This window comes from Thrips palmi, unplaced genomic scaffold (assembly GCF_012932325.1).
Source record: "Thrips palmi isolate BJ-2018 unplaced genomic scaffold, TpBJ-2018v1 HiC_scaffold_10, whole genome shotgun sequence".
Taxonomy (NCBI): domain Eukaryota; kingdom Metazoa; phylum Arthropoda; class Insecta; order Thysanoptera; family Thripidae; genus Thrips; species Thrips palmi.
Window position 1 is genome coordinate 9384645 of NW_023144621.1, and position 25490 is coordinate 9410134.

A 25490-nucleotide genomic window follows, 5' to 3' on the forward strand; every position below is an offset into this window, starting at 1 on the left:
AGCAGCCGTGCTGCCGCAACCCGTGTGTGTGCACACTTTCCACCGCGAGCCTGGTTTCCCCGGCGGGCTGCAAGGTGCAGTTCGTCGTCGACTCTGGCCAGGCCCTACACTGCAGTGCCTGGGTGAGGCGCCGCGGTGCCGCCGTGGGCGTGGCGGTGCGCTTGGCGTGCTCGGGCACGCGTGGACTCGCCCAGGACAGGAAGTGTCTAATCGACGTCGCGGTTCCCACATCGCACATCAATTCCCCCGACGGCCCGTGGCGGTGGTGTCGGCCAAGGCGCCGGGGCTGACGGGTTGTAAATATTGGATCGGGGGCAGCGGCGAGGCGGGGCGAGGCGGGGCGAGGCGGGGCGGGGTGGGGCGGGGCGGGACGTGCGCCACACCAAGGCACACATCGTGGCCAAGGTGCGGCGCGAGTGGCGCGACACTCCCGACAGAATGCACAACGCACTTTTGACTCGACCTCCCCGGTTGCTAACGCGCTAACGCTACCCGCTAGACGTGCTCCGCGGTGCTCAACGCGCCGCTGCCAATTCTACGCAGTGGCTAGACGGCCCAGACGGCCCAGACGTCGGCGTGTGCATACCGGCCCATTTGAATGGACGTGCATACATTGGGGCGACCCCCTGCGGCCCCGGCGTTCCCCCGGGACCCCCGCATCGGGACCGCGCCTCGCCTCCCCTCGCCTCGCGGGACCCGCGTGGCTCGCCGACGCGCGACGGGCAGGCCGACCGGCCAGCCAGGGCGGGGAAGGGAAGGGCCGCCGAGTCCAAGGGTCCAAGGGAACCACGTTTCTAACCCATGTAGAAATATTCCGAGCCTGCTTCGCCTGCTCCGCCTGCTCCATTCATGACCCCTTTGTTTTGCTCCGGTTTTTCATCGCCGCGCGCACGGCGCACGGCGCGCACTTCGCTCACGGTGCCCCGCCCCGCCCCGCCGCCCGTCCGCGACATCATTGCTTTCGGCGCCCCGTTTGCGTCGGTTCAAGTGACGGGGCTAGTAGCCTCGCCTCGCCTAGCCTCGCGGCGGGGCTCGGTCTGGCCAGGCAACGACGGACCGATGCGGCGGCAGGTTGGGTGGGGTCAGTGCGGACCAGCGACCACAGCGACCAGCGGGCCGAATTAAAACCGCTCATGCTAATGAGGTGGGGCGCGCAGCCACGCAGCACAGAGACTCCCCCTCCCTTTCCCCGTCCAGTGGCGCCGTTTGCTTTCGATTCGGCCTTTATTTTGGCAATTATCGGCACAAGGCTATGGCGCTTGGCTGGCTGGCCGGCTGGCTGCGTCACGACGTAATGAGGTCGCCGCCAAGCGCGCGTACTCAAGCACTGGGTGTCAAGGCGGGCCGTGCGCGAACACACACGCACACACACACACGGACAAGCGCGGGCAAAACAAAGGAGAAACTGCCGAGGTCACCGAGCGTCATAATCTCGTGTTTATACACTCGCACGCGCACACACACGGCTCCACGGCAGAGCACACGGCAGGGGTGTCGCCGGGCGTCAAGTCAAGCGCCGCCATGAGGGTCCAGGAAGCGCGAGGCATCGTCCTGGCAAGTCCATTCACACGCCTCGCGCTGCCTCGGCTGCCTCGCACCAACACCGCCCCCGATTTCATTTCAGAGCCGTTTTACCCTCACGCGCTCAATGGCACAACGGACTTGGCCACGCGCCAGCTAGCGCCAGCGTGCCGAGTGTCAACGCGCGCGAGGATGCGTGTGTGTGAGTGCGTGGGCTGGACGCGCTTTACGCTCAAGTGTAAGTGTGTGTGAGTGTCCCCGAGAGTGTGGAAAGGTCTGCCCGCGCGTCCGAAAGCAGGCCGATGGGAAACTCCCACCGAAACGGCCGGCAGGCCGGGGGACGTCGTCGGACATACACATTTAGATGACCGTCGCCCACCGGCTATCTCCGCTCCACCTCCTCGTTATCGACGCGGTTCGGTTTTCCTCCGCGTGCCCCAGTTCGAACGCAGCGGGGCGGGGCGGGGTGGGGCGGGGCGGGCAACCTTTGGGTCCCTCGCTCCCTTCCTCCGTGTGGCGTCTCAAGCCTCGCCCTCGCGTCCCCGCAAAAGGTCGCCAGCCGCCAGCCAGCCACCCCTCTCGGAGTAGTTACTCGTGGCGTCGTTGTAACGCGATCAGTGCCGCAGTAACGGTGGCGGGACGGCGGCGGGGGTCGCGGCGGTTCATAAGGGCGGCGGGGGCGTTCACCCCGGGGGCCTCGCCCGCCCCGCCCAGGCCTGCGCGCCCCGCCCGCCCGGCTGCACGCAGGGAGACGGCCAGGCCGGCGGGCAGGCCATCTCGCCGCGCAATATCGAATGTGTCAAGCCGGGGGACGCGAGGTGCCTCCAGAGTCCTGCGAGCGGAAAGGGCGAAAGGGCTCCGGAGGGAGCGAGAGAGAGAGAGAGAGAGAGAGAGAGAGAGAGAGAGAGAGAGAGAGAGAGAGAGAGAGAGAGAGAGAGAGAGAGAGAGAGAGAGAGAGAGAGAGAGCGCTCCTCCATTACCGACGGGTGGCAACCAATGCGGAAGCGGGAGGAAGGAGGAAGCAGGACCGCACCCCGACAGGACCCTATTAATGGCGGCACGCCCTTCCATCCCCCACAGCAGACTGACTCCGCGAGAGGCCTCCTTCCCTCTCTCTCGCACCCATAGAACGTCCCTGGTAGGTGCGAGAAGGACAGGGCGACGGCCGCACTGCGTCTATTCACTCAGCAGAGCACCCCGACCGCTAGCCGATCTCCGGACCCGGAACCGGAAGTGCGCAGCCAGCCTCGGGGTGCCTTGCCATGCTTGCCGTGCTTGCCATACAGCGCCACCGCCTACAGTGCACGTCCTCGCTCTTCCGTATTTGCGCGCAGAAAGGCGCCGTCCGTCCCGTCTGCATGTATCTCCACGTCTTGCCCCGTCTCGTAGCCGCAGCCGTGTAGGCAGGCTGGACCGTCTCCCACGCGAAGCGCGCGAGGCGTCAGCGTCCCCCACGTACGCCCTCTGGCCGCCCTAGCGCGGCCCCGCCCCGCCCCGCCCCGCCCCGCGGTGCCCACGAGTCTCATAACGGCCAAAGCCCTCGTCGACCCTCGTATTGTGGCGGCTGAGTCGCCCACCTTGCGGGAGGTTATTCACAGGAGGTCCTCTTCTTGATGGATGGCTCCGGCGAACCGGCCGATCCCAAAGCCACCCCACCGGCAGCGCCAGCAGCACACACCAAACTAACCAGCAAATCCGCCAGCAAATCCGAACCGACTGGCCCCAATCAAAGCCGTGCTCTCGGGGAGAGAAAAGCCGTGGTACAGCTGCTGCCCCCGCGGCCGGCCAGCGGGGGAGTCAATACCGAAGGGCTGTCTGTCAGTGAACCCAGAGAGCAAAGGGCAGCCGAGGGCAGCTCGCCGCCGAGGCCCAAGGCCGGTCGGGCCGAAATCCTCTCCCGACGAAACAACAGTGGGCCAGAAGACCGGCGCAGGCGGCCAAAACTCTAGCCGTGTTTTAAGCTCCAGAGTCGCTAACTTGGACTCGAATCGAACGTGTGACCCCACCAATGGACTGCTCTCTGGACGAGGAATCAATTGGCGGGGTCACACGTTCGGTTCGAGTCCTGATTAGCGACTCTGGAGCTCAAAACGCGTCTAGAATTTTGTCCGCCTCCACCAGTCCCCTCGCCCACTGTGCGAAGGGCCACACGTGGGGCTCGCGACGCGTTGCGACGTGGCGTGGCGAAGGACTAAAGGGCGTGATGCGTCACGACAGTGCTCTCTCTCTCTGCCAGTGTGCGAGAGAGACTGACGCCTCCAATTGCTGCATGGTCACATGGGTACTACTTGGCAGTGCTTGGCGGCTCGAGGCGCGAGGCTCGAGAAATTTCTCTTGATTGGAGCCGCGGCGCCAATTGATCGTAATCTACCACCCTGGCCTGTCTGCGCCTGTCTGCCCTGCCGGAGTGCGCCGTAGACCGGGCCGTAGGCGGCGGGCGCCTCAAGGGTCAGGCGACAACGAGAAGGCCAGCAGCGCGGCGCAGCACGGCGCAGCACGGCGTCGTCCAGGGTTATCCGGCGCTGCGGCACTGTGGCGCGGTCCACCGCCGCCAACGCGCAGCGCAGCCGCGGCTCGGGCCGGGACGAACCGGTTCGTCGGGGTCGCGGGTTCGCGTCACTTGGCCGGGTACCCGCTTCTGGAAAACACGTGGGCGTCACCCAACAGAGTGCCTTCATCAGGCGCCATGTCGCGCAGCGCGCAGTATCGAGGCTGCTCCGCGGCTCCGCGCCGCGTCCTAGGCGCGGGCCTTCCCCGCGTCAAAACACAGCGCGGCGTGGCGGCGCGGCGTGGGGGCGCGCAATGTTTGTTTCGGTCCGAGGAGGAACTGCGGCGCGCGGCGCGCTGGCTTCGCAGAAAGCAGTGATAAACCAAGCAGACGCTTTCCTCCTCAGCCGCCAGTCCGATTCCTGGGAGTGAGTCACTCGCCGAGGCGCGGCTGTAAACCGCCAAGCCGCGAACCATACCATAACACAGCGCTAAAGCGCGCCAAAGGGTGTCTCTGGGTCACGCCGTGCAGCTGCCCCAGTTAGGACCGACTCAGACGACGGACGCTTTTTGAGCTCGGGCTCCCTCATTCGAATCAATCTTGAAATTGTAAGTAACCAGTGGACTGCCCCGCGAACGAGGAGTCCATAATTAAAGAGCGGGAATGGGCAGAGCCCGAAACGAGTCCAGAGATGAGAGGTTCGCTAAAACAGACCTGCCCCTGCCCACTGCGGGGCGGCCGGGGGCGGCCCCCTTGCCCGAGGCTGGCGAGGCCCCGGGCCCCGGGCACCCAGGGGGTGGCGCCTCTCGCCGCTTGGCGCGGACGAGCGCAAGCGGGTCACGGGCACAGGCAGGTCACGACGGGGGTGTCACGGTTACGTCAGGTTTGGGGCGGCCCGCCGCCGGCGCCGGCAGACTCCCTCCTCACTCTCTCTCGCACCCCTACCCCGATGAGAGCGAGAGAGACGGAGCGACGAAAACACTGTTCGGAATGAGCCTGCAGCGACGAGGCAAGGTCGAGCGTCGCGTCATCAGCGCTGCCTTTTTTCCTGCTCGGGCCTGCCTGCGGCCCTGCGGCCCGCGCACTCACTCTGTGCGAATTAAATTTAGACGGCCCAAAGCGGGGCCCAGAGAACGCGGTCCACTCCGGGCGTCGCCCCTGCCTGCCCGCCCGCCCGCGCGCCGTATGGACCGCGGTCCGTGGTCCATGGGGTGGGCCGGGCCGAGTGGGTGGCGCACCGGCCCGACCCGGCGCACGGTCGTGACGTACCCTCCCCGCAGTCGGCTGCTGTAGGCTGCCGTAGGCTGCCGTTGGCACGTCATCACCGAGGAATCGACCGGCGAGGCGCGAACGGTGCCGGCCGGGCCGCGAAGGGCCGCGAGGGGCCGCGGGGTACAGGGGCCGGGACGCGTGGGGCAAGCAGAGAGAGCGAGCGAGAGTACCAAAGAGGGAGACAAAGACAGAGAGTAAGATCCCGGCTTCGATTGAAAGCAGTGGCCGCAAATCACGATTTCTACGCATGTGTTACCGTTTTGACCAACTTTGCGACCAGACTGCTGCCCTTAAACTAAGGCGGGAAATCGCACTCCGTAGAAAAGGCATCAAAAGCATTCTGGCGCGTCGAGGGAGCACGGCCTGAATTGTACGATCTGACAAGGACCGCGAGGGACACGCCACGGGCGCATTCGATTCAACCACGCGCCATGCACCGCCATGCACCGCCATGCGCCGCCACGAGCCGCGCCTGCCACGACGCCCACGGCAGTTCCAGAAGTACTTCATTCAGTACCTCACCGCCGTGGCGCCGTGGCCGATTCTGCAGCACGCGCCGCACGCCGCACTGCTGGCTGAGGGGCGTGCCGTGGTGCAGAGCGCAGAGCGTGGGCGCCAAAGGCCTCTCCCTTTTCACCCTCTACCGCCCCGCCCCGCCCCGCCCCGCCCCCGGACCAGGAACTCACGTCTCGAACGGCAGGCCCTGGAAGCAGCCGGCACGGGGCTAGGGTTAGCAGCCAGGACAGGGCCCCCGTGGCGCAGAAGGGCGGCCGTCGGAGCACGCCGTCAAGGCACGTCGTCCAGGAATGATCTCGCCGCCCAAAAGACGATCCCCAGCCCGACGACACTCTAACGACCCTAAAAAGGCGTGCGCGAGAGCGGGCGCGGCGGGGCGTGGCTCGCGTCCAGTCCGCAGGGCGCAAGGCGGCGCAAGGGCGCAAGGCGGCGCAAGGCGGCGCAGGGGCATTGCCTCCCGCCGCGCCGTACCGATGTCATTTCCTGCTCGCTGCGGCCACAGTCGTCCAATCCCTCTCGCTCTCACAGGGCGTTCCGTTCAAGGTGCGAGAGAGACAGGCCGACGAAAATGACTCTCGGAATCAGCCTGCTGGCGGTGCCGGCTGCGGGCGGCGCGTGGTGCGCCACGCCGGCAAGGGTCGCCGCCCGCGGCCGGCCAGGCAGGCAGCCAGGCAGCCAGGTGCCGCGCTGCACCTCGAGTACGCCGTGCCGCCGTGCCCCTGCACGCTGTACGTTGACCCGCGTAATGAATCGCTTCATTTCCTCGAGGATGGCGCACCGACTTTATCACCACAACGACGGCGTCGACAGCGGCGTGGTGCTTCGCGGTGCTTCGGGGCCGGTGGGTGAAACGGCGAAGCACCGCGAAAGTCGCAACCGGAGAAAGGGCGTCGAGGGAGCCGCGCGGCCGCCGAGAGGATCAGGGAGGATAATGGTCTCGACCTGCTTACTCATCTTTCTTTGATCATTTGCCAAGGTACTGTACAGTACTGTACAGAAAAGCCGCTCCGTATCTGCCTTTCTCTGTCGGACACACACAACAGCTTCGAGGTGAAGGTCGCGCGGCGTTGCGCGCTCCGAATCGCGGCGCGGGCGCCCCCTGTCGGCGGACGGGCCCAACCGCGGACCGCGGCGACCGCGGCACGGCTGTCGCTCAGACCGCCATCGTGCCGCCATCTAGCGGCCGCGGCGCGAAGCTGGCAAAGCCCGCCGGGTGGCGGTTGGGCTGTCTGCCTCCACGGCGCAGCGGCGCTGGCCGGCAGCGCTGGCGATGCCCCGTCCGCGCCGCGGTGTGGCCCGCGGGGTTGCGTGGTGAGTGGCTTGCTGTGGCCGGCCGGCCCCACCTCGCGCCCCGCCTAATCAAATTGCTCTTGCGGTTTGACCCCTCGAGGCAAATTGAGTGGATGGGCACAGACTGGCCACAGTGCAGTGCACACGTCGAGTGGCGGGCCGGCGTATCGCATGTCGCGTCATGTCGCTCCGTTTGACGGCTTGACACCGCCAACAACGCGGGGCGCCCGACGTCAGTCTTGGTTAGCACTCGCCGCAAAACGACGTGCACTTCTTTGAATAACTCGACGGCAAAAAATAAACCGCACTGATTACCGAAAGAAACTACATCCTGCTAAAAGAGCGTGCCGACGCCTCCGCCGGCCTGCTTCGTTCCGCCAGAAATAAAAAGAATACCCCTTCCCTCCCCTCCCCTTCCCGCGCCTCGGCGCGCACCTCGCGCACCAATAGCCGCCCGGTGTTCCGCTGGCGGTGGGGCCGCGTGGCGCGGTGCGGCGCGTTGCGGCGCGCCGGCCAGTGAGAGGAGTGGTGAGAGGCGAGAGGTCCGCACGGGCACTAGGGTCGCCTGGTCGGGCCCGGCGAGCGGCGAGCGGCGAGCCACCTCCTTGGCAGTTTGCGCTCCTGGTAGACGCGGCGCGCCCTCTGTCCACCTGCCCGACGAGGCGGGGCGTCCCCGCAGCCCGAGCCAGCGCGCCGGCGGCACCGCCTGGGCACCGCTCGGGCACCGCCTGGGCGGCCTGGGCACCGCCCGCCGCGCAGCACGCAGGTGTCTGTCATTCATTTTCACATCGAGTTTCGCGTTCGCGTGGCTTTGCGTGCGTTGTGCAAGGTCAGGTGCTAGATTGGGTGTCCGGGGCCCTCGGCCGCCCTCGGCGCTCCTGTCGGGGTGTCACGTTCTCAATCATCAAGTCCAAAACCTTCGCCCGGTCTTCAGCGCCAGCCGACCAGCCCACCGCCGTGCTGCTGAGTTTGACGAGGTGCTGGCGTGGGCGGCCGATCACGCCGCGTGGCCAGGGCGTGGCCTGCATGCCTTTGAAATGCAAACTTAGTGCCCACGAGCGGCGTGCTGCTCGCGGTCAACGAAGCCCGCGGCGTGGTGTCGTGGGAACCCGTGGAAGCCGTCGCATTGTGCGCACCGCACGGGCGGGGCTCCGTCTGGGGACCAGGACGACGACGACGACCGTGGCAACTACGACGGAGGCAGAGGTCCGAGACCGTGGAGTCCTCGCATCCATCCGCGACCAAGGGCCGCGCGCCGCGCAGTCGAAGCGAATCAATATTTACGGGATGGCCTCGTCGGCACCGTCAGCACTGCGCGGTGCGGCGCAGCGGCGGACGTCCCGTGCCGGCCGTGCCGCCAGCACTTCCTCGCGGCTCTCCGGTCACCGCACCGCAAGGCGCCGCGAGGTCCTTACCCTGGCGTCATCGCCCAGAATCGGCCAGGATGTTGTCAAGTGCAGTCACGGGCCGGGCCGAGCGGGCGCGGCCGGGCGCAGCGAGGCCCGCGTAACTAGGAGAACGCCCCCTCCTCGACCACCTTACCGGGCCAACGGACCCAGAGCAGTGCACGCGCCGGCCGGCAAGACGCCAAAAAGGGTGTCAACCTCCCTCGCGTCCGCAGCCCGCGGTGCAGCGTCCCTTGCAACGGTGGCGCGGCGGGGGACAGGACATCCACCAATGGGAGCCAAAGCGCCTGGCGGGCAGGCAGTCCCGGACGCAGGCAAGCCGGCGGGCTGCCTAACAGCACGGCGTCCTCGTGGACAGCTACGCCACTGGGCCCGCGGCCAGGCACGGCTAGGCACGGCTGCTGCCCCGGCGGCGTGGGCTAGCCTAGCCGCGCTATTACCGGGGACGCTCGGCGTGACATCAATTTGATTCCGTGGCGGCACGGCGGCACACTGGTCAGCAGCGCCAAACCTGTGCGGGCAAGGCAGGCAAGGTCAACGCGCATCGGAACTACGGCCGACCTCCCGACAGCCAGCGGTCGCGATCGCGCGTTCGGGCCAGGAGAGAGACAGAGAAAGAGGGAGCGAAAGGGACAGAGTGCTACGGCGGCATCCGAGTCGCTTTGACAGCCGCCAAGTTTTCCTCCGCGATAAGGGCCTTGGTGCGCGCACCGCGGTGGCGTGGGTGTGCGCTGGGCTCAGCGAGTTTGCCTTGACGCCGTGCCGCCCGACGTGCGCGTCGACGTCGCCGCTATCACGGTCGGCGGCGCCACAGCCTCCCGGCATCCTGGTACGGTCCTGGCGACGGCAGCGCCGCCGGCGTTCGCCGAAATTTCTGATACCTGTTCGAGTGTACGGCGGTTCGGCGGGACGCGGAAGCGCCTGACGTCGGCGTCCGCGCACGCCGCGTGCTCGCACGCACTCACTCGTTCGACCAGTTCATTGATATTCAGGCTGCCGTGCGCCGCGCCCGAGGTTTGTCTACTTGTCTCCGCAAGGCAGCCGTGCTTCGGGTGGCGTGGTCCAACCGCGCCGTAAACCAATGAAACCCGGTTACTAACCGCCTTACGGCCTTATAACAAGAAGACGAGTGTCGCTGCTTTTTGTACCCGTACAAACGGCGCGCACATTGTGATTCAACTGCTGAAATGGAACGGACTCTCACCGAGAAGGGTTCCCATGGCCGCGCCGACGTTGGTGTACGAGCGGCACGTCGCTGGCGCCACGATGTAGCTGTTGTTGAGGTTGCAGCTGAGGTTCCGGGTGGGCGCGTTGCCGTTGAAGTCCGGGTCGTCCTGGTCGAACGCGATCATGCCCTCCTCGAAGTCGGTGAACGAAGCCATCTGCGCCGCCATGGTGCCTGCAGAGTAAGGAAAGGCGAGGCGTTAGGACCTTTTTCAGCGCGTTCTCACCGCCACTCTATCACGAAACCATCTCACACGGGCAGAGTCAAATTTCGCAAGCGAGTCCTAACAAGCGAACCTTGCCAAAACTAAAAAGCGCCCTGAAAAAATCCATCCACTGAACTCGACGAACCAGCGCGACCTACTGTGCAAAGTCTACGGCCCTGGGAACGCGCTTGTCCTTCGAAAGGCCGAAAGCTAGGACGGGCTGCTGCCGTGCAAACCGACATTTTCGGCGCGGTCAAGAACCCGGTCGCCAACCGTCTCGTGCCGAAGGGTCGTCCCGCCGCTCTGTCTCTCTCGCACTCACGTGGGGAGTCCTACGGGTTGCGAGCGAGACAAAGAGCGTCGAAAACTGATCCTTGGCATTCAGGCGGCAGGTCTTGGGAGGGGCACCTCAGGGTGTCTTCCGCCAGAACCAGGCTTCTGTTTCCGAGTGTTTGCCCGCCGCTGACAACAGCAGCCCATCGCAAACCGAGCAAACCGCGAGCGAGAGCTCCAGCGCACACTTGTTAGTGTCAACGGGTGAGACAGCTGTCTATTAAACCGAATCCACGTGACACGGCGGCTCAGGCGGCTCGAGTGGTTCGCGGGACGGAAAGAAAAGAACACTCCGAAAACGCTGCCGCCGCCTATGAGCGCAGTCCGTTGAGCGCTCTCGCTCGCACTCATGGGGCGCGCCGTGGGGGTGCGAGAGAGACAGAGCGACGCAGGAATCAAGCTGTTGGGGATGGGCAGCAACTGCCGATAACACGCGACGCAAATCATTATTTCAGTTAGGGAGGCCAGCCCGTGCCATCCTTGTAGTCGAGTAGATAGGCCACGTGCGCGGCCGCGTGCCGCGAGAGCGACCAGTGTAGGGGACGCCGGACAAAGGCCCGAGTTTCATTGTAGCGTTGTTGCTCCTTCGCGCCTTGGGCCCCCGGCTTGGCGTGGCGACCACGACCTTGCCCTGTCGGTGGCCGAAGTGGCCGGCAGTGGCCGCCAGTGGCCAGCAGGCCGAACTCGACGGCTGCCAAAAACGGACCGCCATGAGAGACTCCGGGCCGCCAGGCTCTGCTCCGGAGGCGCCGTCACTCCCGCCGACGGGGATCTCTGCACCTGCTGGACGCTTTCCTGAGCCGGTCGGAGCCGAGCTGGACCGTTGGCAACAGCCGTGGTGCCACCAGTCCCCCACCACCGGCCGCCCCAGCCCCGTGCCGCTTGAACTTGCACCCGACGCGCCGAAAGCATCGAACCAGCCGCGCACCCTTCATCAACAGATTACTCAACTTTTCATCAAAGTCGTTAAGCGAAAGGCTCCCGTCCGACACGGAAGTGCCAAGGTCGGACAGTCCGCGCGGCCGCGCCGCCTCGCTTCAGTTTAAGAATAGTGAAGTGTTATTGACCGCCCCCGCGCGCTGCCCGCGCCGCCACCGCCTCGGCGTTTCAGAGAGCAGGCCCGTCGATCCGTGCTGCATCCGGATGCATCACGCTCCAAGCTTCACACCTCGAAAGCTGCCCATCGCAACGTTAGTGCGCAGCACTGCTAGAAACAACGCAGAAACAGGAAAAAAAGGAGTTCCGGGATTTTCCATTGTTCCCACGGCCGGTTTTCTTAATTTTTTCTGCTTTCATTTTTCAGAGACACTCCGCCGCGGAAATTCATAACGCCTGTTTGCCTGATTGTTGAGTCGTTTTGTTAACGGTTCGCTACCCACGGCGTGCCACGGCGCTAACCCGGACCTGGGCCAACAATCAAGACCCGCTCGATTGGCGAGGCTGGCGAGGCCGGCAAGGCCAAAACTGTCAACCTTTCTTTCGTTTCGGCAGTGTTGGGGAACGTATATCGCGATTAAAAGAAACACGCCATGTGGCAAAGAGAGAAAGAAAAGAAGTCTGGCCGCAGCACATCGAGTCGATTACGCAAATTTGACGCGAAAGTCGTTTGCCGGAGAGAATGGCCAAGATTGCGATGCAGTTTGATGCACTGTTTGCGGTCAAACTGCCGTCACTTATGCAAGAGCGATTTTTTTCCCGATCGGCGTACGTAGAGCACCTCGCACACGCCCCCCCCAATGCATGCCACTGCACCTTTATCGCCCTGGCACGTACAGCCCTTGCAAACAACAAACTCTATCGCTCATCAAATGGACGAAACAAACACCGTCAACAACTCATTCGCGATTCTTACCAGCTGCCACGTACAGGCCGAAGCCAGTCTGTCGATCAATTTTTGAGAGTTGCAAATTTTGCAGACTTTGGGCAGCCAAGTCTACAGAACTTGGCAAAAAAAAAAAAAAAAAAACTAATTTCAAAACTTACAAAACATAACAAAAAACGCGGCCATAGTTACGTGCGGATATTAGCCTTTTTCTCTTTGGAGGCAAGGTCATCGCACAGCACACAACGGGTCACTGATAAGATACGCCGCGGAGGGTGTGAGTGCCTGAGGTGACACATTCAGATTAACACAAATTCAGCCTTGCCTACTCGAACGGCGTTGATCGAGAGCCTCGGTTCGGGTCGCTGCGGCTTATTTCGAGCCCGCCGGGGCTCATCCTAAAGCCGTCAACGACTAAATTAGCGAGGAGAGGTCGATGCGGGCCGAGAGAAGTTTGAGAACCGCACTCCAACCGAATTAGTTCGATCGTTTTAGAATTTCGTTTCATTGATGTGTTGGTTGATTTTCTTTTTCTTTTCAGGTGTAGACGGCAGCCGCAACAAAGTATTACTGAGTGCTGATGGAATGGCATAACATCATTAGCGGCGTCACGAAGCGGACATTCATCTGCCATCGCCGCGTCGCGAAGTACGTATACCCGGAAAAATAAGATAAATAAAAAGAAATACACGTGGCGATGCACCGCGCGTTGCACTCGTCAAAAACAACAACAGTAAAAGAGCGACGTGACGGCGGCGCGATACGGCAGGCTGCACGTGCCGCGATTTTACAAGTCATTTACACCGGGCACGGCGGGGTGGGGTGGGGTGGGGGCGGGGCGTGGCGAGGCGGCGGACAGAGGCAGTTTCCCAAAGCCAGCAAAGCCGCGGTGGCAAGGCAAGGTGGCGCCCACCTGTGGTTGCAGGGAGGCCTGCAGGGCGCCCCCTTCAGTTTCAAGGTAGGCAGGCACCGCAAGGAGAACAAAGTCAAAATCAGGTCGAAATGGCGTCAAATGATGTCACTATGATATCAAAATAGACCAAATTGTCACAAAAATCGCTCAGTTTGAATCATTATTGAGATCATTTGGACTTCTTTTTTGTTCACCTTGGGTGCTGGAAGGCAGTGCACTGTGATGAGTAGCGGCGGGGGAATGCTGACCCGATAACGCGCGCACCTGGCGGTGTGGCCAGGCCGGCCCAGGGCGGCCCAGGCCGTGGCCACGGTCAAGGCGAGTCTAAATCGGTTCGAAGCGCAAACGCCATCCAGCCAATCTAATCTCTCACGCGTGGCCGGGCTGGCCAAATGAGTGGCCGGCTATCTGCCTGCCGGGCCCTGGCCGGGCCGTGCTACGAGGGCCTAGGCCAGCCCTCCTGGCGCGGGTCCTGCGTAACCACTCTCCAACTGCACCCGCAGGCTACCGCAGGCCTGCAACACGCACGTTGGCCTGCAGTGCAGTGGCGCCGCGAGGTACTGCGAGGCGGGAAGCGCGGGGAAGGTCTTGTCCCGCGTGACCTCCCCCACCCCTTCCTGGACGAGACAAAGCTCTCCGCGGCCGGCCGGGAGTCCCGGAGTCAAGGATGTCGTCCGGGATGTCGTCCGGGACGCTCGGCCGGCGGCGCCTCTTAGCCCGGACACTGCGGTCGTTACCCGGGCCGAGCACTTTCACTGACAGCAACAACAAGACCATCACGGAGTACACAGAGACTGTCGCTTCCAGTGCCTCGCTCGCCTCGCTGCCGTGCTTGACGGGAAAGTCCAGATTAGGCTTACTTTCTGCCAAGACGCACTGCTCGCCGCCCCCGAACCGCGCCCCGCCTCGCCCCGCCTCGCGCGTCATCGGCTACCTCGGTGAATCTACCGGCATGGCCATACGACGAGCGGCCCGCCAAGTCCAACTTCCAAATTTAGTTTCTGCCGGCGTCGGCAAAATGCATCAAACGCCTTGCAGTCGTGCAGTCGTGCACCACGCGACGCATCGCGGCGCCACGCCGGGCCACTCGCGCGAAGAGTCGCTTCGTGGCTCCGTCACTCATGGCACGCACCGCAGGAGTGCGAGAGAGACAGCGCGTCGAAACGACGAATCAGCTGGCCGGTGTCCTACCCCTAGGTCCTACCCCTAGGTCCTACCTGGTGCCTTGCTGCCACACGCCGTCGGCTCGCCGTTCGACTGGTGCGATCCGCCTCAGGCCGCGGGATGAACAAAGGGTGGTGTCGCGTCGCCGGCGTCGCCGTCCGGATCGGACCCGGAGGACCCTTGGATGCGCGGAGCTCTGACGGTCAGCCTCCTGCGCGGTGCGGGTCTTGGCCTCCTCGGGGTGCTGCGGGACGGCGCGCGGCGGACAGCTCGCGGATTGCCAGACGACCAGCGGCCAACTGGCAGAGACAGAACACAGAAGCGGCGGAGCGGCGAAGCGCTAGGAAGCAACGCGCCGGCCGAGCCACCGGCACGGCACCACCGCCACCGCGCCAGCAGCTAGCACCGCCTCCGCGCCGCTTGCCGCAGCGCCGCAGCTAGCAGCGAGGCGCCGCAGCCCGTCTCTCTCCCACCGCCTCGCCAAGTATCTCTCTCTCCCCCTGCAGGGCGCGTAGTACCTGCGCACCGAAAGTACCCGGCGGTGACGTGAGGCAAGCTGAAACGTCGAGAGGCAGGCACTGCATTCCGAGCACCTGTTTTACGTCAAGACTAGAGCGTGCTCTCCGTGAGGAAGGCCGCCTCTAGCACCTGTCCTGCGTTAAAACAAATCGCAGCCATGGCTCCAGTTATTGGCATTCGCACTGGGTTTTTGCTGCGTCTTTCTCGCGCTCATGAGGCGTTCCGTCGGGGTGCGAGAGAGACAGAGAGTACCCGGCTCTGCGCTCGACGATGCCTCAGTGCGGCGCAGTGGGCTATGTGCGTGCAACAGAGAGGGGAATTGATGTCGAGTGTGCTTTCCACTTGACGCATGGCAACCGGGCACGCGAGGCAGCGGGCTGCAGCGGGGTGCGCCCGGAGGGCAGGCCACCCAACTCACGCCGCGCGCCAACCACCACAACACCGACAACGTCCCCGGCTTCAGCCGTGTTCTTCTCTTCTTCTTTCCCGCGTGTGGGGAGTATCGCCGTCGGCGCCGCCGCGGAGTAGTGCCGCGAGGGCGTCGGCGGCGGGCTCTGCGGCGCGGGGTCTCTCCGTCGCGATGGAGTATCGCCGCGGGGGAAGTCCCTCGCGTGGCGCGGAGCGGGGCCGGGCGGGGGCACCCTCGGCTGAGTTACGGCAGCGCGGCGAAGGCGCGGCGCGTTACCGTTCAGATTAAGACGCTAACCACGACTCAGCGGCAGGATCATTCTCGGCCGAGTCGGCGCCTGCTCTGCCTGCTGCTACACTTTCCTGACAAGGCAGCAGTACGTAGAAGTGTGTTTTGGATGTATTTTCGACCTGTTTAGTGGCTCGTAAGCCGGGCGCCAAGTCGGGTGTAGCGAGTCGTGAGCTAGCTCGCCAGCTTTGATGGAGGTTTCGCCTTCTGGCACGCGGGAACCCTGTCCAGTCCGGTCCAGTCCGCGGCAGCAGACAACACAACGAGCCAGACGGCGCCGACCCCAAGCCAAGGGCGACCCCTTGGACCAAGCTCGGCCTTGGAAGGTGGAACCACTTGGAACCTTAGTGGGGAAAATGATTTCTGCTTGACGGCGCGAACGGAACGAGAACCAAAACGAAACGAGAGCGGGACAGCTAATTGGGCGCGGATGCGGACGTGCGTGGGCGGGCCAGGGCGGGCCCCAACCAGTGTGTGGCGGCACGGCGCGGCGGGCCCGGAACACTCACAACACTCGGCGGGTCGGGCAGGTCAGGCAGGCGGCTGTTTTGATCGGCGATCGGGCAAGCCAGGCAAGCCAAGCGCTGCTGCCTGGCCTGCCCGGCCTGCGCAGACTGCGTGTAGTTCGGGCGACCCTGGCTGTCACGGCCCGCGGCCCCGCCCTAGCCACGCCGCCACGCACGGGGCGCTGAGTGGATCACGCCACGGCCGTGACCCCGCCCCGCCCCGTCGTCGCCAAGCATGAGCGCCACGCTCGCTCCGCTGCACACGGCGCACTGCTAGCGGCGGCAGACGACCGCAAGCACTCCCAAAAGTGACAAAGTCTCTCCGCACGCCAGTGATGGTGCGACCCCCCAAGTCTAAGCAACGGCCAGCTCGGCGCCCTGGACGTGCGGGGCGTGGCGCCGCGTGGCGGCGGCTTTGTACGTAAGCCTTGCGCCCCGCCGTGCCCTGCCGGACTGCAGCTATGCTATGCCGCGCGACCGGCCTGACCGCTTCCAAGTGAGAGCCAATATCGTCTCGGCGAGGCACGGCACGCGGCACGCACGGCACGGCGAGGTCGCGAAAAGGAATGGAATGCGTGCGAGTACCTCCGCGATGTCACCCAGCGAGGGCGCGGCCCGACCCTGCAGCCTTACGGAAGTGGGCAACCCTACGTAGTTGTGTTGGAGTCCCTCCGGCGTTAGACGAAATGGGGTGCTTTGGCATGCATGTAGGCGGCGAGAGCACGCGGGGGGCCGCAAGGGCTCCCAGGGCCCCGCCGCGCACCGCTGCTCCGCGCGGGAACACGACCGGCCATGTCGTGGGGAGCACACTAGCAGAGCGAGTGGTTGTACTTGTTGTGCTATGCCGATCAGTCCAGCCTGCTTCCGCATCGTGCGCTGGCGTGCCGCCGCCGTGCCCAGCGCGTGCGTGCGCGTGGCGTCCGGGTCAGCCGATCGGCCCCACGGGGCTGGGCGTGGCGGGGCGTGGCGTGTCTGCAAGCCGGGACGCCGCCGAGCACGCCGCCCCCGCCAGCTTCCGTGCCGCCGCCGTCTCCGTCGCACCAAGGCCCCCGCGGGCCCCGCCGGGACTGAGACGCGCGCCGCGGACGCCGCCAAGTGCGTGTCCGAGAAGGATTAGCACGCGGCCGACCGGGCGACCGCAGGTGTGGCCGCGGCCACGGCGGCGTCGTGACATTTGCAGCTCGGGGAAGACGCGACGGAGGAGGGTGGCCGAGGGTCGAGGCCAAGACGGCCTGCACGGCCAGCACGGCCAGCACGCGGGGGAGGCGCGCCTCGCGAGGCAGCAGGATGTGCGTGGAGTCGTTCACAAACAACTGTCAGATAAACACTCCGTCGTAAAATTGCCAATTTTATTTCAACAGAACATAGACTGTAACACAATCGATCCTCAGACTAGACTAGATTTATTTTTCGCGTGCACTTAATTGTACGGTAAAGCGCGTGCTCATGCCAGCCGTGAGACAGTTAGTCACACACAGTACATGAAATTACCGCGCCTTGTCCGCGGGGAACACTTGAAATCTCTCAAGGCTCCCGGTGACGGGCTCAGAGCGCGCCGCCATGCCGCGCGCCAAGCCGAGACACCTCCGATCGAGACTATCGAGTCCATTGAGACAAGGTGACGCGCGCTATCAGCACGCCCCGAAACACGGCGCCGCCGGGCAGGCAGGCAGGCAGGCAGGCAGGCGGCGAGTTGAGCAACCGCGCCCTGCCTTAATCTGGCGGCGACTCATGCCAAGAACGCCTTCAATCACGCAGTTCAAACTAATGGCGTATCATTAGGCACATCTCTGCTTTCGCTAAATGCCCCGCGGTCCGGCCGCACGCACGTTGTGATTAGCGGGCAGCTCGTGAACCGCCAACCTGCGCCAACCGCCCGCGCGGCCGGCCGCCCGGACAGGGGTCGGTGACCAAGTCGACCGTTTGAAGGAGCCGCGCCTTGAAGGCGGTGAAAGTTACAAGGGAACAGCTGTCCGAAATACAAATTTAAACAAAGTGCACAGTGTCATTGATTCTAATGCTTGTAACTTCCACCGACTAAGACAAGTGCGCAGGTAGACCACGTCGGATTCCGTAGTTGTGCAGTACCAGACAGGAGGCTGGACGTGGATTGCACAACCACGGAATAGAATCCCCCGTGGCCCCGCGTGGCACCGCGCGGCTCCACTAGTCGGGTCACGGACCCCCGAGGAAGGGCTAGCCCAGGCTGCGCTCGTAGTCGTACACGCGCAGGTCCACGCCGGGGCGCTGCCGCTTGAACCTGTCCAGCTGGTGGCCGCACTTGCGCAGCAGGCTCTGGTAGGACACCTCGACGTTGTGGTCGGGCCGCCAGGTCCACAGCACGCCGACGTAGAGGGTGGTGAGCGAGGGCGGCAGCACGGTGCAGCGCTCCACCACGCCGCACACGCACTCCACCACCTCGGCGTCGTCCACCTCGAAGGCCTCGGAGCGCACGCCGGCGTGCAGGCACCGCAGCCGCTGGCACTGCACCAGCGCCTCGACCATGGCGGCGAGCAGCTCGTCGGCCGAGGCCCCCCGGACGGCGCCGACGGCGGGGCGGCGCGCCACCACGCACAGCGGCATCAGGCGGAACTCGCAGAGAGTGGCGGACGCGCCCAGCACCAGGTCGCGCAGCAGCGGCAGCGGCATGCGGTCCTTGGTGTACACGCGCGACTCGCGCACGTGCAGCACGCGCAGCCGGGGCAGCGCGCCGGCCAGCTCGGACGCGTACGGGTAGTCGTGGTCCACGGACACGCGCAGCACCCGCAGCTCGGCCAGCACGGCGATCACGTCCAGCGTGGTGCGACCCGCCGCGTCCACCAGCGGCCTGCAAGCAGCAAACAGCGTCACAGCCAGACCCACAAGGCGTCCGACCATTCGTCCGACCGGCCACTCCGGGACTCGAACCCACGCCCTTGCCTGCTCCAGCTGCTCAGCTCGATCTCGGCCTCACGCAGCTGGTGGCGGCTGCGGTACAGCAGCTCCAGTAGGGCCTGCTGCTCGGCGGCGGACACGGCGCACGTCATGTTGAGCGTGCGCTTGAAGTGGCGCACAACGAGCGCGCCGCGCCGCACCGCGCTCTGCACGAAGGGGTCGTTGAAGAGGTCGGTCTGCACGTGGGCGAGGAAGGGCGCGCGCAGCATGACCCGCGCGGCCTGGCGCATGGCGGCGGGCACCCGCCGGTCCGCCGCGGACACGTCCACGCGCACGCCCGCCCACGCCTCGGGGTCGCGCGACACGGCGTGCCAGCGCTTGCACACCAGCGGCACCCCGTCCAGCAGCGTGGCGCCGTCGTCCAGCAGCGAGAAGACGTGCAGCAGCAGCTCGTCGGGGAGGCGCTCCATCCTGGAAACGGAACCGCCAGGCGTTTTGCCAGTGTCGCCGCCCCCCTCTCCCCGCGAGGTCACCAAGGCCGTCCGCACGAGGATTACTCATCCCGCCCAATGAAAAGGCCGGCGGCGCGAAAAGAAGACCAGTCGGCTGCATCGACTTGGAAAATTAACTAAGTGACCGTAATTGCAGATCATTAGCGACTCGGTGCGAGGCGCGAGGCCACGAGCAAGTTAATGGGAGTAGCACCGGGGCGCGACAGGCGGCGCCTTTTAAAGCGCGATCAATACTATGCGGAATCGCGCCTATGCGGAATCAACGCATGTGCAACTTTTTTAAAATTTTATTTTTTATGTCTTGTGCACTTATAGGGACGGCCAGGGACTCGCGTCCCCCGCGACGCCGCGCGACGCTCACCTGCTCGACGGACGCAACACCGCCACAGGCGGCCAGAGGCCGGTGCAGACGCTCAGTTTTGTCCCAGGCAGCCTTGCCACCCACTCGCCACCTCCGGGCAGGCGGGGCTCTGGAGACGGCTCTGGAGAAGACTCCGCGGCGTGGCGACGCCAGCCATCATGACGCCCGTGTCAGCACACTGGACAAAATGAAGCAGAGATTAGTCTTCTCATTCAATTGTACGTGCAAAGAAAAAAAGGAATCACAAATTCTTATTTTCAAATTTTATACTTTTTATCATAGAATATAAAATTTGGTCAATTGAGGGTAACAGAATAGTAATGGCTGCTACAAACAGTTAAATGGACTCTTTTCTCAGCTCAAGCCTATTACAAAATAATCGTGAAGATCAGATAAACTTTCAGTAGTTCAGCAAACAACGGTAAAAAATATTAAAACAGAAGCCTTCTCATGAACATGATTGCCAACCAGTTTTTATATTTTAGAACCCATCAAAAAAATAAAATACAAACTTGCAAAAGAAAATAATGTTACTGAGAATGAGTTTCAAAGAAATGTTCATGCAAGCATGCGCATGCACAAGAACAAGTAGCAGCGCTGGTAACGGTGTTAATCTGCAACCTTACATGTGAACTAAAACATCACTTTGAGATCAAGCAAGCAGAATTCATTTGTTTTCCTATATGTGCCCGAGATATTACACTTTAGCAATGTAGGAAATAGACTAAGGAAGAAAAACACACCATAACCTACTAAGCAGACGACTTACACTGGTTTGTATTGAATGAAAAGCGACGAACAATAACGTTACTCATAACATGCTGCACATGTTTCAAAATAAATTAATCTTATTTCAAACAGTTTTCATTGAATCTTACTGTTTTGAAATAGTATTCTAAGTGACAGACACCACTCACTGAACAGTTTTCATTGACTCGCCAAGAGCTTGCATTACTATGTCATGCCAGTATTTTTCAAAAATGCACTTGAAATCACTTTGGAGGAGTAAACGGAATGGGTGGAGCAAGACTCAATCTCCGGTAAATGCATTAAAATGTCCATAAAACCAAGTGTAAACAGACCACGTAAAGACGCCATGTTGCATGTTATTGATTGGAAGGGTCAACAGAACTACCAACTCTAGGACGTTGTGCACCAAGTCTAATCATCAGATTATAATGGTTTCATCCTCTTATTATATTCCAGATTATTTATTTTAACGCTCTCAATGCTTTGTAATAATAATTTCCTGTGCTATTTTGCGTTCTTACTAAGTGGTAAGGTCCACTGACTTGGACTTGAGGAGTTGGCTGCCCTGCGCTGGGCGCGCCAAGCCCACCCCCTTACTTCCCGCCAAGATTCAAACATTTTCAAAGGAGAAGGACCAGCACCACCTGTGGCGCCCCCGGCACTGACTGTTATTCACTCTAGCGAACGTTTTGCGCGCACTGAAGGTTGAGAGGTGAGAATTGGCGCCATCCTGGCGGTCAGACTGCGAATGTGGAACCGGAACGGAGGAAGGTGACGGACAGCGCTCAGAATCAAGCAAGATTCATATTCGGCTTGGATCCGCAAACATTACCTAGATTATGAGTTTTGATCATATTGCGGCAGGATTGACCATAATTTAGTGAGTACCGTAAAAATGTTGCAAGACTTTTTTGGCCATCAGTCTGTCGAGTCATCGAATTATCCGAAGTGCACATGCGTCAAATTGAGAAAGATAAAATAACCCGATGACGCGGCACCGGCTTAGACCCATTTCTTGACGGACTTGGCATATTTTCTCGCACTCGTTGGCACGCCTTGCAAAGTGTATCCTTCTAATCCGGCGCTCAAATTCTCGGCGAGATGGCCGCTCCTCCGCCCCGCCCTGCGTCATTCGGATTTGTTGCAAAAGTCGGCGACGCGGCACGCCATTACACTGGCGCCGTTGCATTAAGCCGACACCCACCGGGCCCCGCCCCGCCCCGCCAGTGAGCCAATCCTGCGAATAACTCAAATAAGCCTGCCGATAAAGCGTTCGTTGGGCCAACGCACCAACTAACCCAGTCCCCGACGCGGAAAGGCACGACAAAGTCAAAGGCGGCGACGGCGACCAAGTCGGCAGCGTGGCAGCGTCAACCAGCCAGCCGACCAGGAGGCCGGGGCAAACGACTCCATCATCAGGCAAAACAATCAGTCAGCGTTTGCCTGCAAATAAGACGAAGCCAACAGGGAGACTGAAAATGTAAAATGTCGGAGTTTTATCCTCTGATTGTTGTTGTTGAACTTGATATTCAGAGGGTCGGTACGAGCCTGCTTTGTGCCTACACTCGCAGGGGACGACACGACGCCACCATGCGGAGGGGCTAGGAAGCTGTCCCGTGATCGGGGTGTTGTTTATGGTATTTGTGACCATGGCTGTGACAAAAGTCAGGCTTGTTCACTAAGTTATTTATTTGAAATATGACGAAGTATGTTATCGCCGGTCTTGACAATACCACATTTACAAAAAATACTGTTGCCTCGATCGAATAATTGCTTGACAATTCGTACGTTAAGTAGGGTTATTTTCGTCTGCTCGGGGCCCGCTGCCAAACTTCACACACAATCATTTTGTTCTTACGTTTCCTCAAATTAGCAAAATAAACAACTCAAATGTGACTAGAGAATGGCTTAATAATTGTCAGAAAAAAGGCAAAAAAAATTCTGCAGCTCAAAACGTCTCAATTTTTTTCAAACATCTCAATTCTTAGTGTGTCTTAATGTTTAGTAGGTTGGCTACAGAGCTTCTTAGCACCGCCGCATGGTGGCGCCACGGGTACCCCAACTTACACTCATTAGGCCGACCCTCTGAATGCTGGGCCAGCAGGAATGATGCTACGCTGATTCGCGCGGCATTATGCTGCAATTATTGCATCCACCCCCGCTACGCCCCAAAGAATAAGTCTCGCACCGCTTGGTCCTTGCCGAAAGGAACGCCCCTCCACACACACACGCACGCACACAAACACGCACACACGCGCACGCACGCACACACACACATACACACACACACACACAGGCGCGCGCGAGAAAGGCAGCAGGCCAATATTTTAATGCGATTCGGGGGAGTCCGTAACGCATTATGGTTATCCGATGGTCGTGAGAACGATGAGAACGGATTGGGAGGGGAGGGACTCTTGCCAAATTAATAATTGGCGCGCGGGTGTGTTCCATTTGGCGCGGTGCATAGCGTCTGGGGCGGTCTGGGGCACTGGACGCTCCAGTGCACGCACCCGTAACTCTGAAAAAAGAAAACTAAAACTAGGGGTACGCGCCGTTTAGTCTGGGCGCGTAGTGTGGCTGAGCGAAGCGAATTGACATGGTTTGTGCACTTTGGACTTTGCTTGAGAAGACGAAATGTGCATCTTAAGGACTCATATTGAGTGAACTTTAGACCAGGGGTACAAATGGAAGTGATTTTCGTTATCAGAACACCAAAAACTGCTGGGATCAATGCCAAACTCGATTTAAAAATTTTGGTCCAAAATTGGTTAAAATTCGGTTAAATGTGAGTCTGGGAAAAGTTTGAAGGTCATTTTTGAGTTCAGCACACCAAAAACTGCAGGAAACAATATAAAACTCGACTTGAAAATTTTGGTCCAAAATGACCTAATTTGGGATGAAAATATAGGTCTGGAGTCGAAATGAAAGTGATTTTCGTTATCAGCACACCAAAAACTGCTGGGATCAATGTCAAACTCGATTTAAAAATTTTGGTCCAAAATTGGTCAAAATTCGGGTAAGTGTGAGTCTGGGAAAATTTTGGAAGTCATTTTTGAGTTCAGCACACCAAAAACTGCAGGAAACAATATAAGACTCGACTTGAAAATTTTGGTCCAAAATGACCTCGTTTCGGATGAAAATATAAGTCTGATGTCAAAATGGAAGTGATTTTTGCTATCAGCACTCAAAAAACTGCAAGAATCAATGTGCAATTCAATTTAAAAAATTTGACCCAAAATCGGTTAAATTTTGGGTCTGGGGACTATTTAGAAGTCAATATTGAAGTCAGCGCACTGAAAACTGCAGGGAAACGCATGACTCTCAAATTAGAAAGTTTCGCCCCAAATTGCGTAGCTCTAGGTGAAAATGTAGGTTTGGCATTGAAATAAATGTAGCTTTTGTGACTAGTACACTGAAATCTACAAACAACTATCTAGACTCAATTTCTGTACATTCCTACACTGTCTTCATGAAGCACCCACTGTCATGACCCCTGATGCCACACCGATGTGAATCCCTCAGTCGAGTAACATTCAATTGCCAGCATTGAATCGCTTAATTGGTTACTCGTATGATTGGGTCACTATTCGATATCTCTTTTTTCTTAACTAATGAATTCTCAATTTTATAAGTAATATCTATGAAACATTTTGTCATTCTTTCATTGTGAACCAGTGAATAAAACAATATTGATTGGCATACGTTATCACAGTTAATATTAAGAGAGTCAGTTTAGGGTAGGCTGATCTGAACCAGTTAACGGGGACCAATTATTGTCAAATCCAGTGATTCGTCATATAGAGTCCAATGCCAAGGCTACTCAAGGCCTAATGAACCGACACAATTTATCTTACTCAGGTATGCAATACTGAGTAGTACCCGTTATATTAACTTCAGTGAAGTGAAAGGAATCGTCTCATTAAATCCATTCACTAATTCACTCACCGCTCAAAACCTGAGTCGTCTCTTTGAACCCAATATCAATTCAAACTCTATTAGGATTATATATACACAACTATACATTGATTCTATTAATAAACACATGTTAGTACTTTTGCACTCTTGTCAGCTTGCAGCATTGCAATAGAATGTATTTCTCGAGTCCAAACTAAGTATGCCTGCTAATTTCAACACAAGTTATTTATGCATTTCCCTGATTTCCTCTACTATGAAAATTTAAAAAAGAGGATGACACTATAGAAAATGAAACAAGTAGATGCCCACAATACAAAAGGTCAAAATAAAAACATTCTTTTTACCCTGCTCTGTCAAGTGCACTGACCTGAAGAAGATTCCCTTCGAAAGGGGGAGGGGGGAGAGGGGAACGAAACACGTAAATCATTTTCACTGCCATTCTCCATATTTTGCTGTGTTGATACTCTAGAATGGTTTTAATCATTCTAGAATGTGGAAAAACTATGGCCGATCTCATTTCCAAACTCTTCTGCTCGTTATTTTGTTTTATTTGCTTTTGCTTCTGTCCCGTATTTGAGAGCCGCGCCGCAGGTATGAGAAATTCGTGAGTGCTGAGTGCTGCCAACCTAACCATGCTAATAACCTGATTCAAAAGTATGTTTTGAATATTTCAAACGATACTAAACAACGATTTGAAACAAACTCGTGTTGGGGGGTACTAAGGCGACGTTAAATACGAAATCTTGAAACTATAGCCACTGTAGTTGCTGAGAATCGTTGGTGAGTACAAACAGACAGACGCACGACCAGTCACTTTTCAGCGCGCCCAAACACGGCAAGGGCTTCGCTATCGCTCAGCCAATTAAATTAAATTTCATTTTTTTAAAAATATTACGTAAGTTTGAAATATTTTTTCAAAAGGTGGTTACAGTGTAGGCGGGCGTGATTGAGATAAGGCCGCCTCCTCGCCCTTCGCAACGTAATCAAGCCTTTGGAAAGGCGAGCAATGCATAGGGAACAGCTTGGGAAATTCCGATTCAATTAGATTTGTCGCTCCTAACCAATTGCCGGCGACAACTCTAGTGCAACCACGACTGTGTGTGTGTTCAATAAGGGTGTCGGTGTTGTGCTGCCAGCCACTATACAGCGACCCCGGCGCGGCGCGGCACGGCGAAAGCTTAGATAATATCCCCGCCGGTAA

General features: G+C 59.9%; 1 protein-coding gene across 2 annotated transcripts in view; it reads right to left on the bottom strand.

Moving 5' to 3' along the window:
* The window catches only part of LOC117647161 (protein pinocchio), a 46429-nt gene extending 25713 nt beyond the window's left edge, over positions 1 to 20716 (bottom strand). The window contains exons 1-3 of one of the 2 annotated variants that reach the window (XM_034388744.1): positions 20394 to 20716; positions 19625 to 19802; positions 9698 to 9892 (exon numbers count right to left, since the gene is read on the bottom strand). In XM_034388744.1, coding sequence (XP_034244635.1) covers positions 9698 to 9887 — 190 coding nt within the window. In that variant the 5' untranslated portion in view covers positions 9888 to 9892; positions 19625 to 19802; positions 20394 to 20716. Of the gene's footprint in view, positions 1 to 9697; positions 9893 to 14208; positions 14460 to 19624; positions 19803 to 20393 lie in introns of those variants that run through there. The other variant, XM_034388734.1, reaches the window with a different exon arrangement.
* Positions 20717 to 25490: the final 4774 nt, after the last annotated feature.